This window comes from Pisolithus orientalis (assembly GCF_024613125.1).
Source record: "Pisolithus orientalis strain OTSU chromosome Unknown F5J12scaffold_78, whole genome shotgun sequence".
Taxonomy (NCBI): domain Eukaryota; kingdom Fungi; phylum Basidiomycota; class Agaricomycetes; order Boletales; family Pisolithaceae; genus Pisolithus; species Pisolithus orientalis.
Window position 1 is genome coordinate 24,693 of NW_026260859.1, and position 21,467 is coordinate 46,159.

General features: G+C 48.4%; 3 protein-coding genes across 3 annotated transcripts; 2 read left to right on the top strand and 1 right to left on the bottom strand.

Annotated features, from left to right (window-relative positions):
- Positions 1–10,524: 10,524 nt before the first annotated feature.
- On the top strand, positions 10,525–12,746 carry F5J12DRAFT_970696 (uncharacterized protein; the record flags this gene model as incomplete). The annotated part of the gene is made up of 8 exons (XM_051750083.1): positions 10,525–10,613; positions 11,074–11,195; positions 11,247–11,332; positions 11,386–11,576; positions 12,091–12,104; positions 12,153–12,328; positions 12,379–12,441; positions 12,498–12,746. 8 exons carry the CDS (start codon positions 10,525–10,527, stop codon positions 12,594–12,596), a joined length of 840 nt encoding a protein of 279 aa, XP_051594732.1. The 3' UTR covers positions 12,597–12,746.
- Positions 12,747–12,796: 50 nt separating this feature from the next.
- Positions 12,797–15,308, top strand: F5J12DRAFT_915981 (uncharacterized protein; the record flags this gene model as incomplete). Its single annotated transcript, XM_051749178.1, has 12 exons — positions 12,797–13,575; positions 13,630–13,859; positions 13,910–13,973; positions 14,025–14,110; positions 14,164–14,342; positions 14,408–14,420; positions 14,473–14,571; positions 14,625–14,685; positions 14,759–14,901; positions 14,966–15,031; positions 15,082–15,217; positions 15,277–15,308. Exons 1-12 carry the CDS (start codon positions 13,290–13,292, stop codon positions 15,306–15,308), a joined length of 1,395 nt encoding a protein of 464 aa, XP_051594733.1. The 5' UTR covers positions 12,797–13,289.
- Positions 15,309–15,568: 260 nt separating this feature from the next.
- F5J12DRAFT_970702 (uncharacterized protein) lies at positions 15,569–19,806 on the bottom strand (the record flags this gene model as incomplete). The annotated part of the gene is made up of 15 exons (XM_051750084.1): positions 15,569–15,743; positions 15,802–15,872; positions 15,924–16,230; positions 16,285–16,320; positions 16,382–16,437; positions 16,491–16,735; positions 16,790–16,874; positions 16,930–16,992; positions 17,051–17,089; positions 17,144–17,171; positions 17,235–17,290; positions 17,346–17,786; positions 17,837–17,953; positions 18,008–18,751; positions 18,835–19,806. The coding sequence occupies 15 exons, from the start codon at positions 19,804–19,806 to the stop codon at positions 15,569–15,571; spliced, it is 3,435 nt and encodes a 1,144-aa protein (XP_051594734.1).
- Positions 19,807–21,467: the final 1,661 nt, after the last annotated feature.

Genomic DNA, 21,467 nt, shown 5'->3' on the forward strand with positions numbered 1-21,467 from the left:
ATGTACGGTGCGTCCAGCAAGTTTGGAAGAGGATAACTTTTGACATATGGCTCGAGCTTCATGAGCTCGGCTAAGAGCGGTGGTGCGTATTCCTCAAGGTTGGGGTGCTGCGAGATAGTCAAAAGTAGTGTTGTCCATGGCACATTCGAGATCACGTAGAATCTCCTCTGATCTGGGCCAGTAAGCAAACTCTGCGTTAGCGGGGTCTCGACCCCATGAAAGATGCCGGTTAGCAGAGTTATATCGCAAGGTAACTCCCACATCTGCCTCATCCCTATACCGTCATAAAGACCTAAAGAGGTCACTATCAAACCTGTCTCCTCCGCGTCTCCATTCTCAGAACCACCCTGGGATACATGCAACATCGGTGCTTCCGTCAGCCCAAGTTCCTCTGAAATGGAACTCAAGATGTTGGTTCCAAAGGCAGAGAGGAGGGATGATGCCATTGAAACATGGGTCGTAGAGTGGGTGGACGTTGTAGTACACGTAGATGAAAGTATCATGGGTGACTGAGAAGGCAGGAACAGTGTTGAGGGAAGGATCTTCATAGTAGACTGAAGGAAGATCACAACCATTAAAGTTAGCAATCGTGTGAGGAGTCAATGTATGAGAAAGTTTAGGGAAGAAGTTGGTCAAGTAACCATGAAAGGCAAGATGGAGTCCCAGATAGAAGAAGGGCGATTCGAACCCAGGAAAGTGGGGCATTTGTTGCCACGCTGTTTCCATGGTATCAATTGGAACAAGGTAAGTCGCAGGATTTGGCTTTTTGAAGAAAGCCACCGAGGAAGGAACCGTTTCTCTCCAACTCGCACAGTCGCATACATATAACATCTCAGTATATTCTATAATCTCCTTTACCACATACTTCTGCCATTTCACCTCATGCATTCCATCCCGCTGCTCGGCGATAGCAAGTTCGAGCTTCTTTGCAATGACCAAAGACATTCTTTTGAAACAATTAGTTCCCGCAATGTTTAAAGACAACCATGAACGAGTCGAGTATTAGAGTAAATTGAACTCTGCGTTATTGTCATCAACAACAGTGAGAACAAGCTCAGGATTGAGCAACTCGTTTAGAGCAACAACCTCTTCTGGAAGAGGAGTTGGAGCTTGACATGGAGAAGGCGGATTTTGCGCTTCAACCTCATGATAAGGAGGAATGGGATCTAAGTCAGCATCGTGATCGATGTTGGGAAGATGAAAGTGAAGATAATGAGGGGGCGGAGTTGGCGGACAAAGAATGAGACGCTGTAAAAGTGCTCTGCAAAGAACCTGCTCTTGTAGTAAGTGCTGTCGCCTTCGCCACCAAGCAGAGAGACCTAGAAAAGAAAGCCAAAAGGCTACCGAGCGTACAAACAACTTGCATAGATCAATTGGATCATAACCACCATAATGAAGTAAAAGTACTGCTTGGTTTAACCCAGCAGCAAGTGACACAGTGAAGACTACTACTACCATCCCTAGCGCATCTAGGCCTATGACATCCATCGTGATTTGCCTGTCAGCAGTGATCGCTCAATGCAAATGTGTAAATAGCTTGCCACCTAGTTATAGGCGGGGCTCATAACCTATTGCGCAGAGGAACGGGAGAAATGAAGAGCAATAGGCAAGAACACTTGCCTTTAATCAGAACAGTAGTAGCGTTTGATAGCTTGTTAAGCATTGAGGGGCTCAGTTGTCGAGTAGACAAGTGAAGAATGAATATAGAATTCAATAGGGATTGAGGAAGAAATCCCTGAGTTTATATACATGAGTAGGTATGCACGGACCAGTAGTGTAAAAGGAAACTACTACTCAGTATAGTAAGGAATAACACAGAAGGTCATGGAATATGACATATGATATGATGTCAATATGACATCATTGTGGAGCTGATTGCTAAGAAATGTCATGTGATATACAATGTGTCAATACACATGTAAGTCTGGATCAATCTAGATGTCGGAACTATTAAGGATATTTCCAACAGGTGGCACAACACCTGTATTGTCAAGATGTGGGTTCATCTGGAACTTTGCATCATGGTTCATCTCACCACCCAGTTCAGCCATTGGGATTTTCCCTGCCAGCAACCCATTGGGTGTAGCAAACAGTGTTGCTATTGTTGCACTGAGTGGATCAGAAGATACAACATGAGGGCCACCATGCAATGGATGATGATGCACACTGAGGGCAAGGTAGATGCTACTTGGGCTCTCCCTACTCATGGACATGCTTTTTTGAGGGATAGGGGGTTTGATATGGATGAATATGTCCAGCATGAAGTGAGATGGAGCCTTGCTTGTGCCCTGCTTTCACTGTTTCAGGATGCAAAGGGGACATGGGACAACGAGAAGATGCAGGCAATCTGCACTTCTACTCAAGCAGCCATGGCAAAGTCCACCAAGCATGCCTTGAAGGATTTCTTTGCCTGCCAAAAAGAGCCAAAACTTAATAAATTTATGAAACTGTTCAAAGGCAAAAAAGCATCATGTCTATGCTGATTCTCCCAATTCCCACCTTCGCATAAAACTTGTTGCTACTCAGATCCCTAGTTGGCTATCCGCAGTGTATTCAGGAAGTTTCAGCATGTGTAGTTGTAGATAGAATAGGAACTACAATGTATACACAAGCTCTTGATGGGGTACCTGGTAGATGCATATAGTCCAAGCTTTTTTTCGATTTTTTGACTTCTGGAGGTTACATGGGTTATGGAAAGCCAGTCACTTGCGCCACAAAACTTTTGAGCTCAGCACATTCACCCGAAGACTTTTAGGGTTGCATAAGGAAAACGATGGCCGTTAGAAACTGCGTCAGGAGTACAATGTCACGGGGACGAACAGATAAAACATCTTCCAAGTATCGCGAGCATTGAGTGGAAGCGGCGTCGAGTCCAGCTTCTATCGCATTCAATAACAACGTTGTCTAGATGAGTGAGGGCGCGAGATCTTGCATGGGAAGCGCGGCTGGTCAGTCTGCGATGGGAGTGGTGCAGAGATTTTTGTCAGAGGAATGAAAAGCGGAGTGGGGACTTGTTAAGCCTACGCAGTAAGGAAGGTGGTAAAACCAGGGTGAGACGTAATCGATTGTAATCGGCATCCTACCGTGTCTGCAAGAACAGTGTAGGGTGCTGACCATATAACTAGTAATTAGAGCAGGGAAGAGGGAGAATTTGGATAAGCGACTTGCCACTGCTTTTTTATGCATGGATGCATGTACAGGTAGTCCATTGCAAGGAAAACTGCGGTGGGGTAGGGTCCCTGGCTTCTATCACTTTCAAACTGCACAATGCCACCATCAGGTGAGGCTTCCAAAACGGCAAAAGGATGGGCTGTCTTTACATGCTGGAGATAATCGATTGACGCCCTTCCCAAGTGATCACAACGTTGTGGGCTCCATTGGAGTCTGCAACTTCCATATGACTTGTCTCAAGCCATCAGAAACCTGATTATCTACTCACATGAGCCGGGCACGACCGGATGACCGGTGCCAGGCACTCTATTCTTTCGGTAACCAATTTAAATTCGGGGCGTCTTCGCATCAATATGTGAGCCGCGGATGGCATATTACGGAAACTAGAGCGCGCGTTCATCCACTACCATAGATACATTTGCAATGAGGGTCAGACCCACCGCGATCGATGTCACCTCGAAGATCATAGGACATCATGTCCGCCGAATGCAAGAACAGGAAAAAAGCACTACGCCATCGGTGCCTGTGCTGAGTTCAGGGTCAGTTATTCGAAAATCCACTTGCACCCCGCCAGAACGTGCTTGAGTCACTCACCTGACGTTACCACGGCATTGAGATATTCTTGTCGCATGCAGACGCTAGCCAATATCGCCAGTCCGCTGTATGTATCACATCCTACCTCTGGGATTGGATGATTGTAGGTAGACATGCCGATACATCACCACGTCGTCCTTTAACACGTTTCCGCCAACCCTTGCCCTAAACGTGATTTCCGCAGACCTGAAAACGCCAGAACTTGGGGGGGTCGTATGATGAGGCTCAGGGATTATTACCAAAGTGGTAACGCTCCACCGCCAAATCTTCGCCGACACCCTGACTTGTACATGGCTTGAGAGATGTATGGTCCGTATATTAGATACCGCGAGCGAGTCTACGACGGCACCGTTTTTCCCCCCTCCAAACTCTAGGACGAGCGGTTGTGTTGGCGAGCTCGCTAGCGATAACGATGGGTGCGTACCAGCAGCCAGAGAGACTGAGGCGGCCCTACTGACAGCTTGCTAAAGGTGCGAAACGGATTGAATTGGTAACTCGGAGTAACGCGGTCGCCATCACCTTTGTGGGTGAAAGTCAGGTCGTAGGAGGACATGAAGAAGGTGAAATTCGTCGATGGAACATTACAGGCGGACAGCAACAAGGTCCAACCATCCGAGCCGAACAGGGCTACGTCTGCTCCATTGTCGTCTCCCAGAATGGCCGGTGGGTGGTAACTGGAGACTCAGGCTAAAAGGCAATCGTCTGGAACGCGGCCAATCATCAGAAAGTGCGCGAGTTCGCAGAACACGGCAACTCGGTATTGGGGGTCGATATCTCGAGCGATTGCACTAAAATCGCCTCTGTAGACTTCAACAACATCCAGATATTCGGCACCGCTTCCAGCAAACGACTCCTTCCTCCCCTCCCACACCCTCACGTTGTCGGTGTCAAGTTCTCCCCAGATGGCTGTCGATTTGCTACCGCCTCGCGTGATCACGGTTTCTGCGTCTACAATACCCACAATGGCGATATCTTGTTCGATTCACGTCAAAAGGGTTCAACCGGTTCATGGTCGCGTTCTCCGTTGACCTGGTCATTTGATGGCCAACAACTGTTCGTTGCGTGTACAAGCAAGATCGCTTGTTTCGCCCTTTCTAAGTCTTCGTATTCAGAATGGTCGGTCCACGCAAACTCCTCTCAACTGGTGTCTATAGCATCCAACGGCAGATTCATTGCATGTTCCGCGGGCTCATCGGTTACGCTATGGGATTGCATGTCCCACAAACAAATGAGTAGCATTATCTTACATACTACAGAAATCCTCTGTGTCACTCTCTCACTATGCGGACTGGATGGCGGGAAAATCACAATCCACAATCTCAGAGATGTCCTTCTGGAACTCACCACTGCGGGGTGAGTACACTCAGAATGGCTCACGACGACGATAGAATGTGGACAGGCATGTGGGGATTAGACAATCAAGCATATATGCTGATACAAGATGCTCAACAGAGCAAGTGAGAGGAAAGAGAGAAAAAGAAGAGACAACCTGTGCATACATGCAGCACCAGTATATATACCCCCAGGGTCCAAACAGTACAACACAGCAGGAGGGATCTGCATGCCCAGATGAGGGCACGATTGAGGGAATAGGAGATGTGACGACATGAAGCAATAGTGTGAATGGTGCGTATGGTGTGTGAGTGGCAAGCGGTAAGTGGTAAGGTAAGTGAATGCTTACACCCTCCTAGCCCATGAAAAAAGGCAACTGGGGGGAGAGGGAGCATGAGTGGGCATGAACCCTGCATCTTCTTCAGCATCTTCTTTGTCAACCTGACCTCAACTCTTCTTCATCAACCTGTCCTCAACTCTTCTTCATCAACCTCAATGCCCTACAGTGGGTGCTCCCTTTCCCAAACATCTAATGCCTTGCAATCCTCCAGATCCTTCTTTGTCAACCACTCATCATCCTCTGGTCCATACCCTAACCACTGCACCAAATACTTCTTCGTCCTCCCAACCTGCTTCTCATCCAAGATCCACTCAATCAAGTTCTCCAACTGACCATTCTCCATGACCACAGGGCCCAGGTGAGGTAGCTTGCAAGAGGGGAAGAGTGTTGTATCATTAGGCACAAAGGTGCATAGTTGACTGACGTGGAACGTGGTGCATGCATTGGCTGCACAAGGCATGTCTAAGACGTAGGAGGAAGTTTCGGGCGAAGCCGACAAGATGGTGTAGGGGCCATCATACCATGGCATAAATTTGGCTACATGATTTGTTCCATTAGTAAGATATTCATGATGACGATGTTTCATAGACAGCCAAACCTTGTCCCCAACTGAAAACCTTGGGTCAGGGATGCAGCATCAATTAGCCACATGAGCTTGAGCCACCTTTGCCATGAGTAAGTTGTCATGCACTTTGAGGACGTCCATCTCCAGATGAGCCAAAAAGGCAGCAGCATCTGCATGTTCTGTTGTCTCAGTGTCCAAAGTGGAGATGGGGGGTAAGAGACATGGAGAATGACCAAGGTAGAGCTGAAATGGGGAGAATCCTGTACTATTGCTAATGGTGTTCATAATATGGAAATGTACATGAGGCAGGGCCTTGACCCAGCCTTTCTGGCTACGTTCAACATGGAAGCGAACACATTGGTTGACTGTCTTGTTGGTGTGCTTGCTTGCCCCATCAGTCTGGGGATGGTACGATGAAGACATCTTGAGTTTAACTCCTGTCAACTTGTGAAGGGACCTCCAGAAGCGAGATAAGAAAAGCTTATCTTGATCTGAAATGACCTCCAAGGGAAGGCTGTTTTCACAATACCAATGATCAAAGAAAAGTGTAGCGAACTCCGAGGCAGTGATGGAACTTTGACAAGGCACAAGGCGTATGTCAGCGCCAAGGCGGTCCATCATTGTGATGGTCATATTGGAGCCATGGTCCTCTGGTAAGGGACCGGTGGAGTCAATGGCCACAGAGTCTCCATGAGCATCAGGGACTGGCAGGGGATGTAATGGGCCCACCAGTGCCATAGTCAGAGACTTGTTGTGCATGCAATGAGTGCAAGCTGGGATATATGCAGATGCAAGGTCACGATGCATGTTAGGCCAGTAGAACGAATTACGGAGAGCCACATAGGTCTTGTCTGTGCCAAAATGGCCTAAGGTGTCATGGGCGAGGTGAAAGAAGTGTTCTCATAGTGAATGTACATGGGGGATCACCAAGTGACCTGCAAGGTACAACAGGCCATCTCATTCCTGTAGACCAGGCAGTGAGTCAAGAAGAGAGAATAGTTGCCGACAGAAGGGATCTTCTGTGTATCCTTTCAATATCTCCACTGTCAGTGACTTGTCCACCTTGACCATGGACACTGCAGCCATGGGGGGGGTGTCATCCGAGCATTGCAACGGGGCGTCAGCACCCACATTACACTCACCTTGAATATAACGAATTGTCAGATCAAACTGGGACATGTATTCTTGCCAGCAAGCTTGGCGCTGGGAGAGGTCACGTTGTAGGGCAAAGTGCTGAAGGGTTCGATGATCAGTATACACCAACACTGGGGTCCCAAGCAGCTCGACCCTCCACTTCTTCAAAGCACAAATGATGGTGAGGAGTTCCTTCTCATGCACAGGGTAATTGAGTTCAGCACCATGAAGGGGAGTGGAATTGAAAGCAACCGGCTGAGCCGTCTCCCAAGTGGGTCCCCAAGAGAGAATTGCCCCAGTTCGGAAGTCCAAGGCATCGCATGTAAGGAAAATGCAGTTGTCACCTGGATTATCATGATCAATCATCGTCAAACAGTGGGGACTGACCATGAGATCTTTGATGGCCTGGAAGGCCTGCTGATGGTCATCATTCCAGACAGGGAACTTGAGTTCTGTGGCCTTGGTTGTCAACACATTCAGAACATGTGTGTGCTCTGCGAGATTGGGAAGATGATCTGCAACATAACGAACAAGGCCCAGGAAAACCCACATGTCCATAACTGATCATGGTGCCAGCCAATCGAGGATCCTTGCAATCTTGGAAGAGTCAGGCTCAATTCCATGAGCAGAGACACAATGGCCAAGAAACAGAACTTCAGTACAAAACAACTGAGTCTTCTTAAGAGAACAATATAACTTAGCATCATGGAGAGCCTGGAGGACCACACGGACGTTGTGTTCATGTTCCTCAAGCATCTGTGACCAGATAATAATGTCATCAAGATACACGTGGCAAATGCAACCGATTAGATGACGGAGGGCAGCAGACATCTGATGCTGATGAACCACAGGGGCATTCCGCACCCCCATAGGCATGACAGTCCACTCGTACAGGCCCCAAGGTGTGTGCATGGCTAACCATTTAATGTTGTCTGGATGAACCTTGGTCTGAAAGAAGGCATTGGTCATATCCAGTTTCGCAAAATACCTGCCTTTAGCACAATCATGAAGGATCTCATTGATGCAGGGTAACGGGTGGTTATCAGGGATCGTGTTCAGATTGAGTTGTCAAAAATCATTGACCCAGCATGGCAACGTGGCAGGATCCGCCTTTGGAATAATGAATGTGGGTGAAGAGTGAGTACTATTGGAAGGCCATAAATGCCCTGCATCCAGATGTTGTTGTAGTAACGTTTTCCACACTTCACGATACTTCTTTGGACAATCGTACGACCAAAGCTGGATCACCTTGTTGGCATCCTTGGGCTGGACCTGGAAAAGCACATCATCAGGCAGGGCATCCATGGGCAGGATGTCACTCAGGAAGCAATCAGCGAACTCAACCTTGAGTCGTGCATCGCACTTTGTCAGCTCCTCAGCAGCTGCAAGGACCTCAATGTGATGCTGTACCATGCCAATAACATCCACCCCACAGACTGGGGTGGACGCCACCTCCACAGGTTTGTGATACATGGGCAGAATGCTATGTAGCTCTGCAAGGACCACACCCTTAAGTTGCTTGACAGCCTGAACAGTAGGGGTTACTGGTGAGGGGACAGGAGCCAGGACAGGAGTTGGAGGATTCAACAAGTCATAACCAGTATCTTTATTAATACATGTACAGAGAGCATGATCGACGATGAGCTGATTATGTGCAAGGAACGGGAGTCCTAACAAGAGTGGTGTACATAAATGGGGCACAATGATTGCGCAGATGGACTGAGAACGAAAGCGTGCATCCGGGGAAAGACATGATAGAACAATGTAACTCTGCAGAGACATGACCTCCTGGTTACCAGAAGAAAGTGCTACTGAAACATCAAGGGACTTGTGCAACTGACGGTGCCATAACCCTAGCTTCGAGACAAGGGTTTCATCAATCAGAACTAAATGAGAACCACTGTCAATCAGTGCCTTCACAGGTAGAGGGAAGGTCACGTTAGGTCCTTCCAGGAGGCAGGACCACCAGAGATGGGGAACAGAAAGAGGTGTGATGTACTCTTCACCTGAGTCAGCTCCATCCCCCAGCACAGCAGAGGGCATGACAACAGCAATGGCATCTGTGTCATCATCCACTTCAGTGATGCAGGAGTGCTTCGCTGCAGGCTCCTCTTCGATGATTGTGGCAATAGGTTTGGCACATTTCTTATGAGCAGCCTCAACGTCGGCAGCAGTCAGTGCTTTGTAGTTTTTTGCATCAGGGAAATCATTTGGGCAATCACGTGTGGTATGGTTTTGAAAGAGACGGTGGCATTTGAAACAGCCTGAGTTGTCCCGAAGGAGCTGGCATTCCTCAATGGTGAGGGCAGGAGGGCAAGTGTGGGTGCGACCATCTGGTGCCTTCGAACCCAACACTGCAGTGTTAGCTGAATGGCTAGGTTGAAAAGGCTTTCTACGAAGAGCTGCATCGAGTTTTGCAGCATCGTGAACACATTTCTCATCAAGCAAGCGGACCAGGTCAAGCCAAGCATGGAACTGCTTCTCACAGTGGCCACCAGACAAGCAATATTCTGCAGTGAGATCCAGGTGCATGTGAGACTCTAGGTGAAAATGAAGATGGTCTTCAGTGAGGTGGAACTCGCTACCCCATAACAGAACATTCAGACTCTCCACCTCAACAGCCCACAAGTGGAAGGCTTTGTTACCCTGCGTTGATGAGAGCATTTTCTGCTGGATAGCTTCCACCCAGTTGCTGGGAAGCCAGTACATATGGACTTCATCCATAAACTCCGAGAAGGAGAGGGCAGTCAGTTGACTGCCATTGTTACTAATCCAGTCCTGCACACAAGGATCCAGAAGGTGACCCACAACTTTGGTGACCTGAATGTCCTCTGCTACACTTTTTAGCTGAAAGTAATTCTCGCAACCTAGTTCCCAGCTTTGCAACCCTTCCGGGGTGATGTCACCTGCTGTTAAGAAGGGAGGGGTTTTTCCAGGAGTGGTATTTTTGCATCGTGCTACCTGAGACTGTGTTGAGGACATCGCGAAGACAGGGAGAACCACTGTGAAGCTGTCAGACGATGATGAGCTACCCATGGAAGTCAGAGACAGTGGAAGGGATGCTGGTAACGGGATGTGTGCAGGGGAGATAGGTGGAGACAGAGCGGTGCTGGGTGGGGCCATGGGCAGTGGTGTAGATGGCAGGGGAGTAGAGGCAGCATGTGACATAGACAGCAAAGACAAAGACGAGGACAACAGTGATGACAACAATGTCGCGGGCAGAGGGTTATTCCCTCGACTATGGGTAGTCAAGGGTACAGGGACAGAGGGAACACGACAGGACAGCAGTTTACAGGATGGCAGTTTGACACCTCTAGCAGGTGTCAACACACACTATGGCACATTCAAAAAAAGTGGAACTCACTGCTGTGGGGTGAGTACACTCAGAATGGCTCACGACGATGATAGAATGTGGACAGGCATGTGGGGATTAGACAATCAAGCATATACGCTGATACAAGATGCTCAACAGAGCAAGTGAGAGGAAAGAGAGAAAAAGAAGAGATGACCTGCACATACATGCAGCACCAGTATATATACCCCCAGGGTCCAAACAGTACAACACAGCAGGAGGGATCTGCATGCCCAGACAAGGGCACGATCGAGGGAATAGGAGATGTGATGATGTGAAGCAATAGCATGAACAGTGCGTATGGTGCGTGAGTGGCAAGCGGTAAGTGGTAAGGTAAGCAAACACTTACACCTTCCCTCAAAGTGTTTCGACGGTGGCGTAAGTGTACATTCGCTGATCTTGAAGCTCATTTAAGGCAGGACCCTCCTCCGGAATACAGGGATGTCACAGGGCTGAACTTGGAGGAGATTGCCGATCTGGTCGGCACTTGAAGGTGGCCGCCATTGACAAGCAATTCCTACAGATCAGAGGAGCTCTCTCAGAGACTCCTTGATTCGAACGACCAATTCAAGAAATTTCGTGAAGCGGGTCGCCCTTTCTTGCCGCATCCCATCTGTCGTTGACGATTACCGCGTATCCTCCGGAGCTATGTACGCTTGTTTGGAAGTCGAGAGAGACAGCGGCGAAAGCCAGTGCTGTTACTAAAGGTGACATATTCTTGATAAGGGATTTCCACACCGTTGACGGATGATGGTCAGATTTCTGCGGCGATTTGTTGACTCATTTGTTGGAGGCGGACATCACTAACGATGAGAAGGTTAAAGAACTCGAGGCTGTCATCAAAGTATGCAGCGTCCTTCACGTTTTGCTTTCTTGTTATATACAAATTATCCCCAGCATTGGCTGGGGAGCGGCGAGATTGATTCCCAGATGGAACAAGACTTTGATAATCTCTGCGATGCACCAGGAGACTTCTCGACCATCACACGCAAGCGACTGGAAGATGCACAAGCTGCGGAAAAAGCTCTGAAACCTGAAACTAACGAGCTGAACAAAGAAATCGCTCGATGCGAATCGGGGTCCAGCCGGTAAATCGTTAGGTTCTCCACTGAACTCTGCTCAACTGAATTCCTGTTGGTTTCCAGTGCTCCAACCAACCTTTCGTTGGCTAGTAATCTTCTCCTTTAGCAGTGGATCACTGTATCTCACGCACCTCCATAGCCAAGTTCAGTATTACCCTTTGCTACCTTGGCTGCCGACGCGTATCAGCGAATGAGGCAATCTTGTCAGCAGAATGGAATTCCCTCCACATTGTGGGCTTCGTTTGAGGTTTGAGGCGATGCGATTCTCATCTGACATTAGTATTCCCTCCCCGCAGATACATGGGTGTGTGTACTGGGGCTGGTTTGACATTCACACTAACTTCCGAAGCTCTTCGTGTCTCTATCTTGGCAAGTAAGAGCATTTTGCTTGGGTCACCAGGTGGCGCCATTGAAGCGATTGTATGCGAAGTGTTTTTATGCTTCTTCATTGTTTACTTACACTTATTTGTGCAGTCCACATCGCTCAAGGAAGGTACCGCTAATTTGTTACACCTCTTAGAGGCCCTGGCGGAGGTACGCCTGAGCTTGGATAGTTAGGAAGGCTTACACATACCACGCCAGTCGGACGCGCCGAAGATGCGCTGATGTTGCGACTCGATGCTCGACTCGATGCTCTGCGTACAACTCAGTGTGCAATCGATAAGAGTACAGCGATACTGAAGGACGTCGACAACCTGAAAAGTAACACGAGCACCCTTTCCAGTGAACTTACGTGTCTAAACGATGTTTATAATTTGGTATCTTTACTTCTGGTACTATCTAATATCCGCTGACCTTCGCATAAAAGCTCACCAAAGAATCCCTCGAGTTGGTAGACCTGATGAACACAGACCCACCGGGCATGGATTACGTTAGTCGACTCATTTTTCTCTTCGTTTGATAGTGTTGATGCACTTTTAACACCAGAATCCCAAGGTTTCTGCCTTGCGCATCACGTATTCTCCTCTTGGTATTGCGTTAGACAGTTATGCAAGAGCTCAAAGGACGCAATGCAATGAGCGGTAAGGGCGACACTCGTCCTTAAGCGATGTTTGATACGTGGTTTGCCGTATCTCAACTACGAAGTATTGAGGAAATTCACTTCGTATTCTTACGTATGTTATCGATGATGCTGTGTAACTGAGAAGAACAAGTAACCCATCCAATGGAATGGAACGCCTTGCGCAGCCCTGCATCGTGTTCAATACAAACAGAACGAAAATGCATGCAATTCTAGGTGGGTTGAGGCTGGCGCCAATCACCAGATGCGCATCAGGACTATCCGGACCAATTCATAAGGTTCAGATACCGGTATAGTAACCACTTGACGCCGTCTTCAAATGGCCTCTTCACATTTACGTTCAATCTCCCCGAAGAATGGCTGCAAAGTTTCGATCTCCTAGCCGAAGGAAATAACGGTTGTCTGAATGTGTCCTTGTCTGGTGCACTATGTACATTGCAATCAAATGAATTTATTCCAATCCAAGTTAGAGGCGCACTGTTCCCATCGGGATGCGAAGAGTGACTGAAAGTGTCCTCTCCCTTGTAGCCGAAGGGAATCCGAACATGCGAAGGCCTCACTCATGTACCCTAGCACGATGGCCTAAGATTCATCTCCTGTGTAGAGTATGACATTTAGCAAGTTACGATTGCGCGGCAATTATGAACCACCTACCTCCCTTCCATCGTCCTCTGCCATTAGGTGCTTGAATTGACACTATGAGGTTCAACGTAGGTGTCAGCAAGCTGAAGCAGGACGTTGGACAGAAACTGAAAGCCTCCGACATTGGGGACACGCAAAAACTAACGCCAGACTTGGCTAAATTGCGAAAGCTCGCGCCAGGGCTGGACGACCTGAAGAACATGATGTCCCCAGATGCAGATAAATTACAAAAGCTTTCGCTCGCACTGAAGGACGTCCAAAATCGTATCCCTGGCGTAGAAGATATCAGTAGCCTTATTAGACGAGGTGCCAGCATCCAGAAACTGGTCCCATTTTGGGGAGGTGACGATGAAACAGAGTCAGATAGTGAAGATCGGGCGATCGCTGCGCTGTAAGAATCAGAAGAAAAAGAAAATTATAAAAAGGCACAGAAGGTCCTCGCCGCCCCGCAGTCAAAAGCGACGCTTCAGAACGAGATCGAAAATCTTGGGGACGCCGCCGTAACGATTGGGCTTTCATTCGAGAGGGTTGCTAATGCTCTCGTCGATGCCCGAAACACTGCGGAGACGCCAGAACAAGCTGGTGATCTTTCCAGCTTCGGGGAAACTTGGTCTAAGCACCAACAGGTGTATCCGCATCTAATGACTTCAGAAACTATTTCCTGACGCTCCGATAGGAATGGGTCACACTACTGCAGATGTCACAGGAGGTTGTAAGTCGAGCCCGGCTCACTACAGCTGGTTGGTGTTTGTTGCTTTCGCTTCTGACTGCCATGTCTTGACCATCCCAAGATTTCGTGGAGAGCTTCCTCAAGGTCCTGGCGGATGCTACCGTTAGCCTTGACGCGAGGAAAGAGAAGATAAAGGCTTACCAAGCTGTAGGTTTAATGCAGTACAAAGCGAGTAGCAGCCAACTAACTTGTCTGCGCAGAAATTGAAAGTGGGAATGAACGAGTCCAGGGATCTAGCCCGAGGTTTCGTAGACCTGCAGACCTGCATTGGCAGTTTTTATAAAGGCGTCACGGATTGGATGAAACAGAGAAACAAACTTAAAGAGGACATCCTTCAAATGGTCGCGGACATCAAAACCACAAAGGAAAACATTCAGAAGTGCATCGCAGTTCATTGTTTTTAGTTTTCCGACCGACGGCAACCTTGCCACCTCCAACGTGCAGATTGACATCTAAAGTAAGTGTCATGAAGCCCTAACTAATAGAATTCCGCACCCACCTCGCTGCAGGCATTCTTAAGTGCGACCTCTGCACTTGGTCTCGGGACCTTAGCAGCTGGAGCTATTGCTCTCGGTATTCTTTGTCCCCTACTATGGGTTGGAGCTGCAGTGGGTGTATATGTGTGATCCACGGAGGACTGATCGGCAAGTCAGTCATGTAGTTTTCAGGTGTACGAGCAGTACAGGAAGGAAAAACATTCTTAGACAATCTAAAGAAGAATAGTATGTAGCACGTCTACGGCGATTCGTTAATGATACTAACCACATTTTATATTCGCCGAAAGTGGTGACGAAGTTCAGCGCAAACGCAGCGAATTGGATGCCAAACTGTTGGCTCTCGAGGGACTGAAAAGAATGCAAGTAATCCTGGAACCTGCATTGTCCGACTTGAGCGTTATCAGGAATAAGCTTTGGGTGGTCTCTCAAATCTGGTCCTTCGTGAGCGCCATATCCAGGCTTATGTTTCGCAAAACCTCCGGAACTCACATTTTTGGGTACCCAGATCCACGCAGACATAGTGGGGATTGAAAAAAGCTTGGATATGGCTAGCAAGGGAGCAAGGGAGGCGGTGAGTGACAGTTTGCATGAAAGGGTTTTCTTGAACAACTTGCGCCCTAGTTATTCAAGGCTCGTTTGAAGACAGTGACATCCGTCTATTCGCTGTTGGGTGAAGCTCTCAGTCAATACGAAACCGCTGTTAAAGCGATTGCTTTGGGAGGATTAGAGTCCAGTTGGCGAGCCGAAGACAGACATGGTGAGTTCAGTGATATTCGAATATTCAGAAACTGCTTTGCGGTATGAAGAGTGTATCAGGGCTAATAGACATTTTCGAGCTTCTCGGGTGAACTTGTGAGCTTACATAATCAAAACCCACTAGTCATTCACGAAGTGTCGAGCTCGTTTCACAGATAGATTAATATGTCTAAAAACATCTTGACATAGAGACAAGCATTAAGCAGAGGACTTGCTTGAAATATAGTGTCAACATTCTGGATAATCTTGACGATGGCAACCACGACGTATGCAATTCTGTCACACCGCATCTGGACTCCATATTTGTATACCCCCTCGGCGCACGCGACACACTTTTCAAGCTCCATGTTTGCTAATCCACTGACGATGAGGAAGTTTGGAAGTTTGTACTCGGAATGATACCTTGGGTGCCGGTGTCGGTGGCATCCCTCGAAATAGTTGCTCCTAACCACTTGGCTTGCTCTGCAGCCCGAGTGTCGAGCAACAACTGATATTTCGATGTAGCCACTCCTGCATCAAACATGATCCTAGAACTGTATATTCAGCAATTCATACCGACGCCATATGCCAAATAATGTCACCTACCGCTGCAAGTGAGCTTGATCGTCACCTAGGTCTGTTAATGAAGGCATTACCAAGTAAATTTCCTTTAATCCCTGCTGGTGGCGGTGACATTTTCACGTTTTAGAGTGTATGGCACCACTTACACTAATGCTTCCTTCCCTCCGAATGCAATCCACCACCTGAACCGTGTCAAATGCTGTCCATGGAAACAAATGATTGGGCTTACCTTTGGTAATAGTTGGTCCACTTCTGCACAGATTCCACACCAACAAAGCCACAGGATCTATTAATGAATGGATGATCAGTGGCGAAAGATAACAAGTTGATGATGTCCTTGCCTTTCCTGTGATGTCCTCCTCCAGCGCTCGTTGTTCATCCTCATCTTCTGTAGCACTAAGTTTCGCTTGGAGCGCCTTTATCTCTTGTACCATAGAGGGAGTATTCAGTTGTCTACATAAGGCGTTCAAGAGGTGGAGTACTGAACGGTGTAGATATGGTACCAACCTGTCATATGCCATGTGGCTCACTTGGCCTGTCCGTCTGGAGCCAGGAAGGATCAAGGGTATAAAAAGATATATTTTGAGGTGAAAAGACTACTCACTGCAACACGCCTTGAAGGTATATATTGTAGAAGGTGGTACAAATATGTTCAAGTAGCTTGTTGTGATTAGGATTAGCCCCAACGCTTTCTCGCCAGTAGCAACACTTACACCAGCACTCAGAGTGTATGCTATGGACTTCAACTCATGCTGTACTTTTTGCATTTCATCAGCATACCGGCCCGGCGCATCATCCCTGGCACCAAGAGTCCGGCACCTCCTGTACAACCGCGGTAACATAGCATCAAGGCGCGGGTTCTGACCAGCATTGAATTGCTGGTTGCCCATAAATAGATTGCATGTCATCATCCAATCGATGCATGACAGTTTTCGTGGGTGCGCTAGTAAGTCATCCTCTAAAGCTGCAGTGTGAGTTTGTGGATGAATATGCTCAACTGTAACTGGCCAACCTTCTGTACTGCCTACAGAGATCTCACTGAGTGAATCAGTTCCCATCATCCAGGGGAACCTTTCGAAGAACGTTATCTCCCCGACCTACACCCGGTGGTGGGTGTGAGCAGGACGGGTTAGTGAAAATATGAGTACGCACATAATTTCTCAGATGCTGGAGACCGAATATATCCGAGAAAAATCTGATTGTTCCGTTTTTCGTCTGTTTATTTTGTCGCCACCATTAGCATGGGCTTGTGTTTGATAGTTGTCCAACGTACCGCACATTTGTGATGGGCATCGTGTCCTGTTGGTTGGTTCTGCAGATAAGGTGATCAGTACAGGCAAACACCATGTTTGAGAAGAAAACCTACCATATTTATGAGGGTGTAAAAGTGCTCCCTACAATTCGAGACATAGCATCAATAACAGCACACAGAGTCGTGCCATGGGCTTACCGAATACTTTGGAATTGTTCCCTCCTCCGTGTGCAGGGCGGTTCTCTTCGCCAAACTTGCGGGCTTGCGACAGTATACAGTGGAATCAAAATCCGTGGCTCTGTGGAGTGGTTCCTACTTTCTGAGGCCAGGTCTGATACTCAAAGTCAAAAGGTGAGCAGTGTACGATGATTGCGAAGAACTCGCCGTCCCCAGAATCCCATCGCTCTCCATTATCGTCAACTCTATAGAAATCGGAGCATTGGATGACTGTTACTACCAAATGTTTGCCTGCAGCACGGGTGGATAAGGCTTCTAGTAGTAGCACAAAATGTTCATTCGCAGGAAGCTGGAGGCTCTTCGGTTGACATAGCGCCAGATGTTTTTCTTCGTCATGATATGCCAGGGCAAGATCAATCCAATTCTCCATGCGATTACTTAGCCTTAAATAGCTGGATACGCGAGACACCCTGGGGCGATAAGCTGAGTTCGTGGAGTCAATGCCAGCGGTCCACATATCCTCAAATATATTGCCAGTGCGATTGAAATTGCCATTAGAATAGTCACCGTAATCACCCAGCTGGTTTTATCAGGCTCCACATGAACATGAGTATGAATGACTTAACTCACCGCAATCCGTTGACCACAACACTCGTCAAGCCGGCCCCGCCATCCATCCAGACTCAACCGATATGGATGGAAAACCGTTTTCATAAGCCCTGGCATATGAGGGCCACCGTAATCATTCTATAGTAATGCAAATGGTTATGTTCGCATGCACATGGGGGAAAAAGTGCCTACGGATGCAGTCGTCCATCCGCACGGGCCACCACAGCAACCGGGACATTGCTCGACATCAATCATAACCTTGAAATTGTTCCATCTACCCCAGACCACCCTCGCAGCCCAGATTGATCGGGGAAGGTGGGCATGCTTAATGAAGTGGTCATTGCGGCGTTCATAGGCATCGTGATCATGTTTGGGCATACTCTGAGCATGTTCTGCACGTACATTCCACATTCGATCATATGCCCTCTTGCCGAAGCGTGTCCAGTCTTCCTCTTGAGCTGCAGGGTGCTCGTCATAGACAACGTGCACCCATCCTTGGCTGTGGTAGTATCCGAGACCAACAGCAAAGGAAGATCCAACATCGGCGTTGGCATAGACGATGACGATGAGATCATCTATGTGGGATGAGAGTGTGACAGTGTCCCCTATAAACCTGCGTGGGTAGGTGCCGCAGCGGGCGAATCCAGAGTACGAAGCAGTCTTGTCATCAAGTGTAAATTCACGCCGCGTCTCATTGGCATCCTGGTGATGAGCAAGATAGAGTGTCTTGAACTCTGGATATGCCACGGGAATAGTGTCAATAATTGGAATCCTGTCGAAGCTAGACCCAGAGGATACCAAATTGATAGTGACCAGATTACCCCGAAAGTCACTGCATGCTAATATGGCCTTGAAATAAGGTGGGGTGTCACGAGAGGGGATGACGGGCAAGCACACTTTGATGCCCGCATTGTTGACAGTGAATGTGCAAAGTTGCTGGCTGAGCGATCGGGCACACCATCTCAACCATGCCAGTCTGTACCAGTGCATCGGGTTGGTCGCGATCTTCGCGGAGTTACGCTGGATGTACCAGGGGTTCCCAAGTTCGTTCCGTTCAATGTGCTCCATATGATTAGTCTGTCGACAAATTCGTTGGTCTCCACCTTCCTGATGTTGCCACGATCACGAAAGTCGCTTGGATCTTCTGCCAGGACACTGCCCGCCCGCAGCTTCCATGGATTCCATGCGAATATGCTCTGATCGTTGGATACGCGGATGATTTCTAGTTGTAGCCTCTCAAATGCCTTCTCCCCCTCTCCATACAACATCGGCATGTTTACTCCAAACAACCCCATCAACGAGTATGCCCGGTCTTCCACGCGCGTTGTCTTTCGGTCAGCCGCCCACGACATGATTTGCGCGACACTGAGACGCTGCCCAGCCAGGCCGTCCTTCAAAAGTTCCCGGGGAATGTGCGTAATTCTCTCCAACATCAGTGCAAGTTGCCGTTTGCAACCAATAGACACCCAGTCCTTGTTGAAGAATTCCATCCGCCTGGGTGCGATGAGTTCCTGTAGTGTCCAACCCCGCACAAACCACTCCGGCCAGCCATTGGACTTGTCGAACTTGTTGCCATCTCGCTGGACAGGGAAGACCGACTCGTCAACATCGTTGAGGTACGCATAGCACACCTGTGCATTTTGGTACCACCGATACATCGAATTGATGGCTTCCGATAGCTCTGAACTACTCCGCTTGTCGATGCAGCAGGTATCTATCCACAACCATTCGTAGCCGTCGTTCATAGCTTGCTCACAGCTCTTGATGATCTTCTGGTAGCCGTCGCGCCGCCTGACTTCGTCTCTCTTCCGCTCCTCCATCTTCATGAGCCCAATCATCTCTTTGTAACCGACTTCGGCGCCCCAGCGATGTGACAATATCGCATAACGAGTACCTTTGTCATCAAGCTCCTTCAGAACTTCACGTTCAGGATCGGTTTGTTGGATGTCCGTTTCCCGGTCGAGAACAGCTCTCACGTCTAGTAACTTCATCTTTCTAAGAGGTCAATACAATGTTCAACATGTCAACAAGTTATCACACATACCCCCCAGGTTTCCCAGCGTAGGACCAAAGGCGGCGGAAGACCGATGCTGGTTGCTGGTCACAGATCTTAAGAGAGGGATGCAAGTGTTGGACGTGAGCGTCAGTTGCAAAATTTTATGTATATTCGGCTGCCATGCGGAACAGGCCTTTCAGACACGGACAGCGGTCCCTTGTTCGTCATCCTGTCTATAAGGCGCCTATCAAGACACGAGGCAGTTAAATGGAATCTCCACGTAGTACATTTCAGTCAGTTCTCTCTGCGGTGACAGTTACGGTGGCATCTCCGTGGACCCAATTGTGTACCACCGGCGTGGGCACAGATAAGTTTACTCAGGGAATCATTGCTAGGGCAAGGGAGTCTTTGACATTGCCTTCGTAGTCAGGCACCAGTATACTGGGGTACTCTGCAAAGCGCCGACCTCCGGTCCGAGGGTGTACAGTTGTATGGCTACAGGACCAGCCCCCTTCCCCCCCAACTGTGTGCCGAAATCTCATCTCGGTACGCTGTGCAATACTCCTAGTCACGGGGAGTGTGCCATTGGCCCCTCATGAGATTATGAGAACAGAACTCACTTAACTGACATTCAATCTTCACACAGCGCGCAACTACAGCCCGGTTGTTCGATTATAATTATTTGCGCGATTTGCGCGATGTACCACTGGCATCGAGTTACGTCTACGAAACTACCCGAAGGAATACCAGTCCACAACAACCTTCATTTGGAAGTGACTTGTCGTAAGACTTCTTTCGCACTCGGTAAGACACTTATTGGCCAATGAGAGGACTCGCTCAAGCGCGAGAGAGTCGTTAACAGCCGAATCGCGTGGTTGTTTCCCGGATGATCTTTGCCAACGTACGTGTGCAGCTGTGGTCGCCTGCTTCTTGAATCTGCACCCCGGCGACATGGTTTTTGATGCCCATGTATGCATGTCGTTTCTCATTCAGTTGACTTTCTGTTTCACTTATGGAGCGCCGAGTGGACATGCGCTGGAACATATCCATAGAAGAGAGCGCTAAACACGAACCTGATACGTTGGCTTGCTTGCGGCATAGCATTGAAAGGGGGTGAGCCGAGTGCAGACAAACTAGAAAGTTATGCGGCACGTTCTTAACAATGTGATATCAGCGGACGACCATCTGTTTCTGGACGGCATCAGGAATCTGCAGGAGAGGGTGGTCAGCATCTCCAACAGGGGTTCGGTGCGTTTAGGCAGGTTGTTCCCGGGGATTTCTCCGAGACTTTGCTGGGGCGATCTGCGTGGAGCAAGTGACCGATGCAGATTGCCAAATTGGAGCAGGAGTTGCCCAGAATCGATCAGATGGAGGAATTACCAACGCTACTTATGAAAATCTGACCTTACGCCCGATATCAAACTGAGTATGCACGGGCCATCATTATCCTGCAATGTCTGGATTCATACTGATTTTCGGAACATGCTTCTCCTCAGGATACTGTGGGCAGCAAGTTCGATTGACAGCATTCAGCAATTACCGGATCACCCTGACATTTGCACTAGGAGATGCCGCATTAGTATAATGACATGATAGGCCGATGCCTCCAGAAACGTTGGAGAGGTGTCCATGAAGGAAGGTTTTCATGTTTAATTA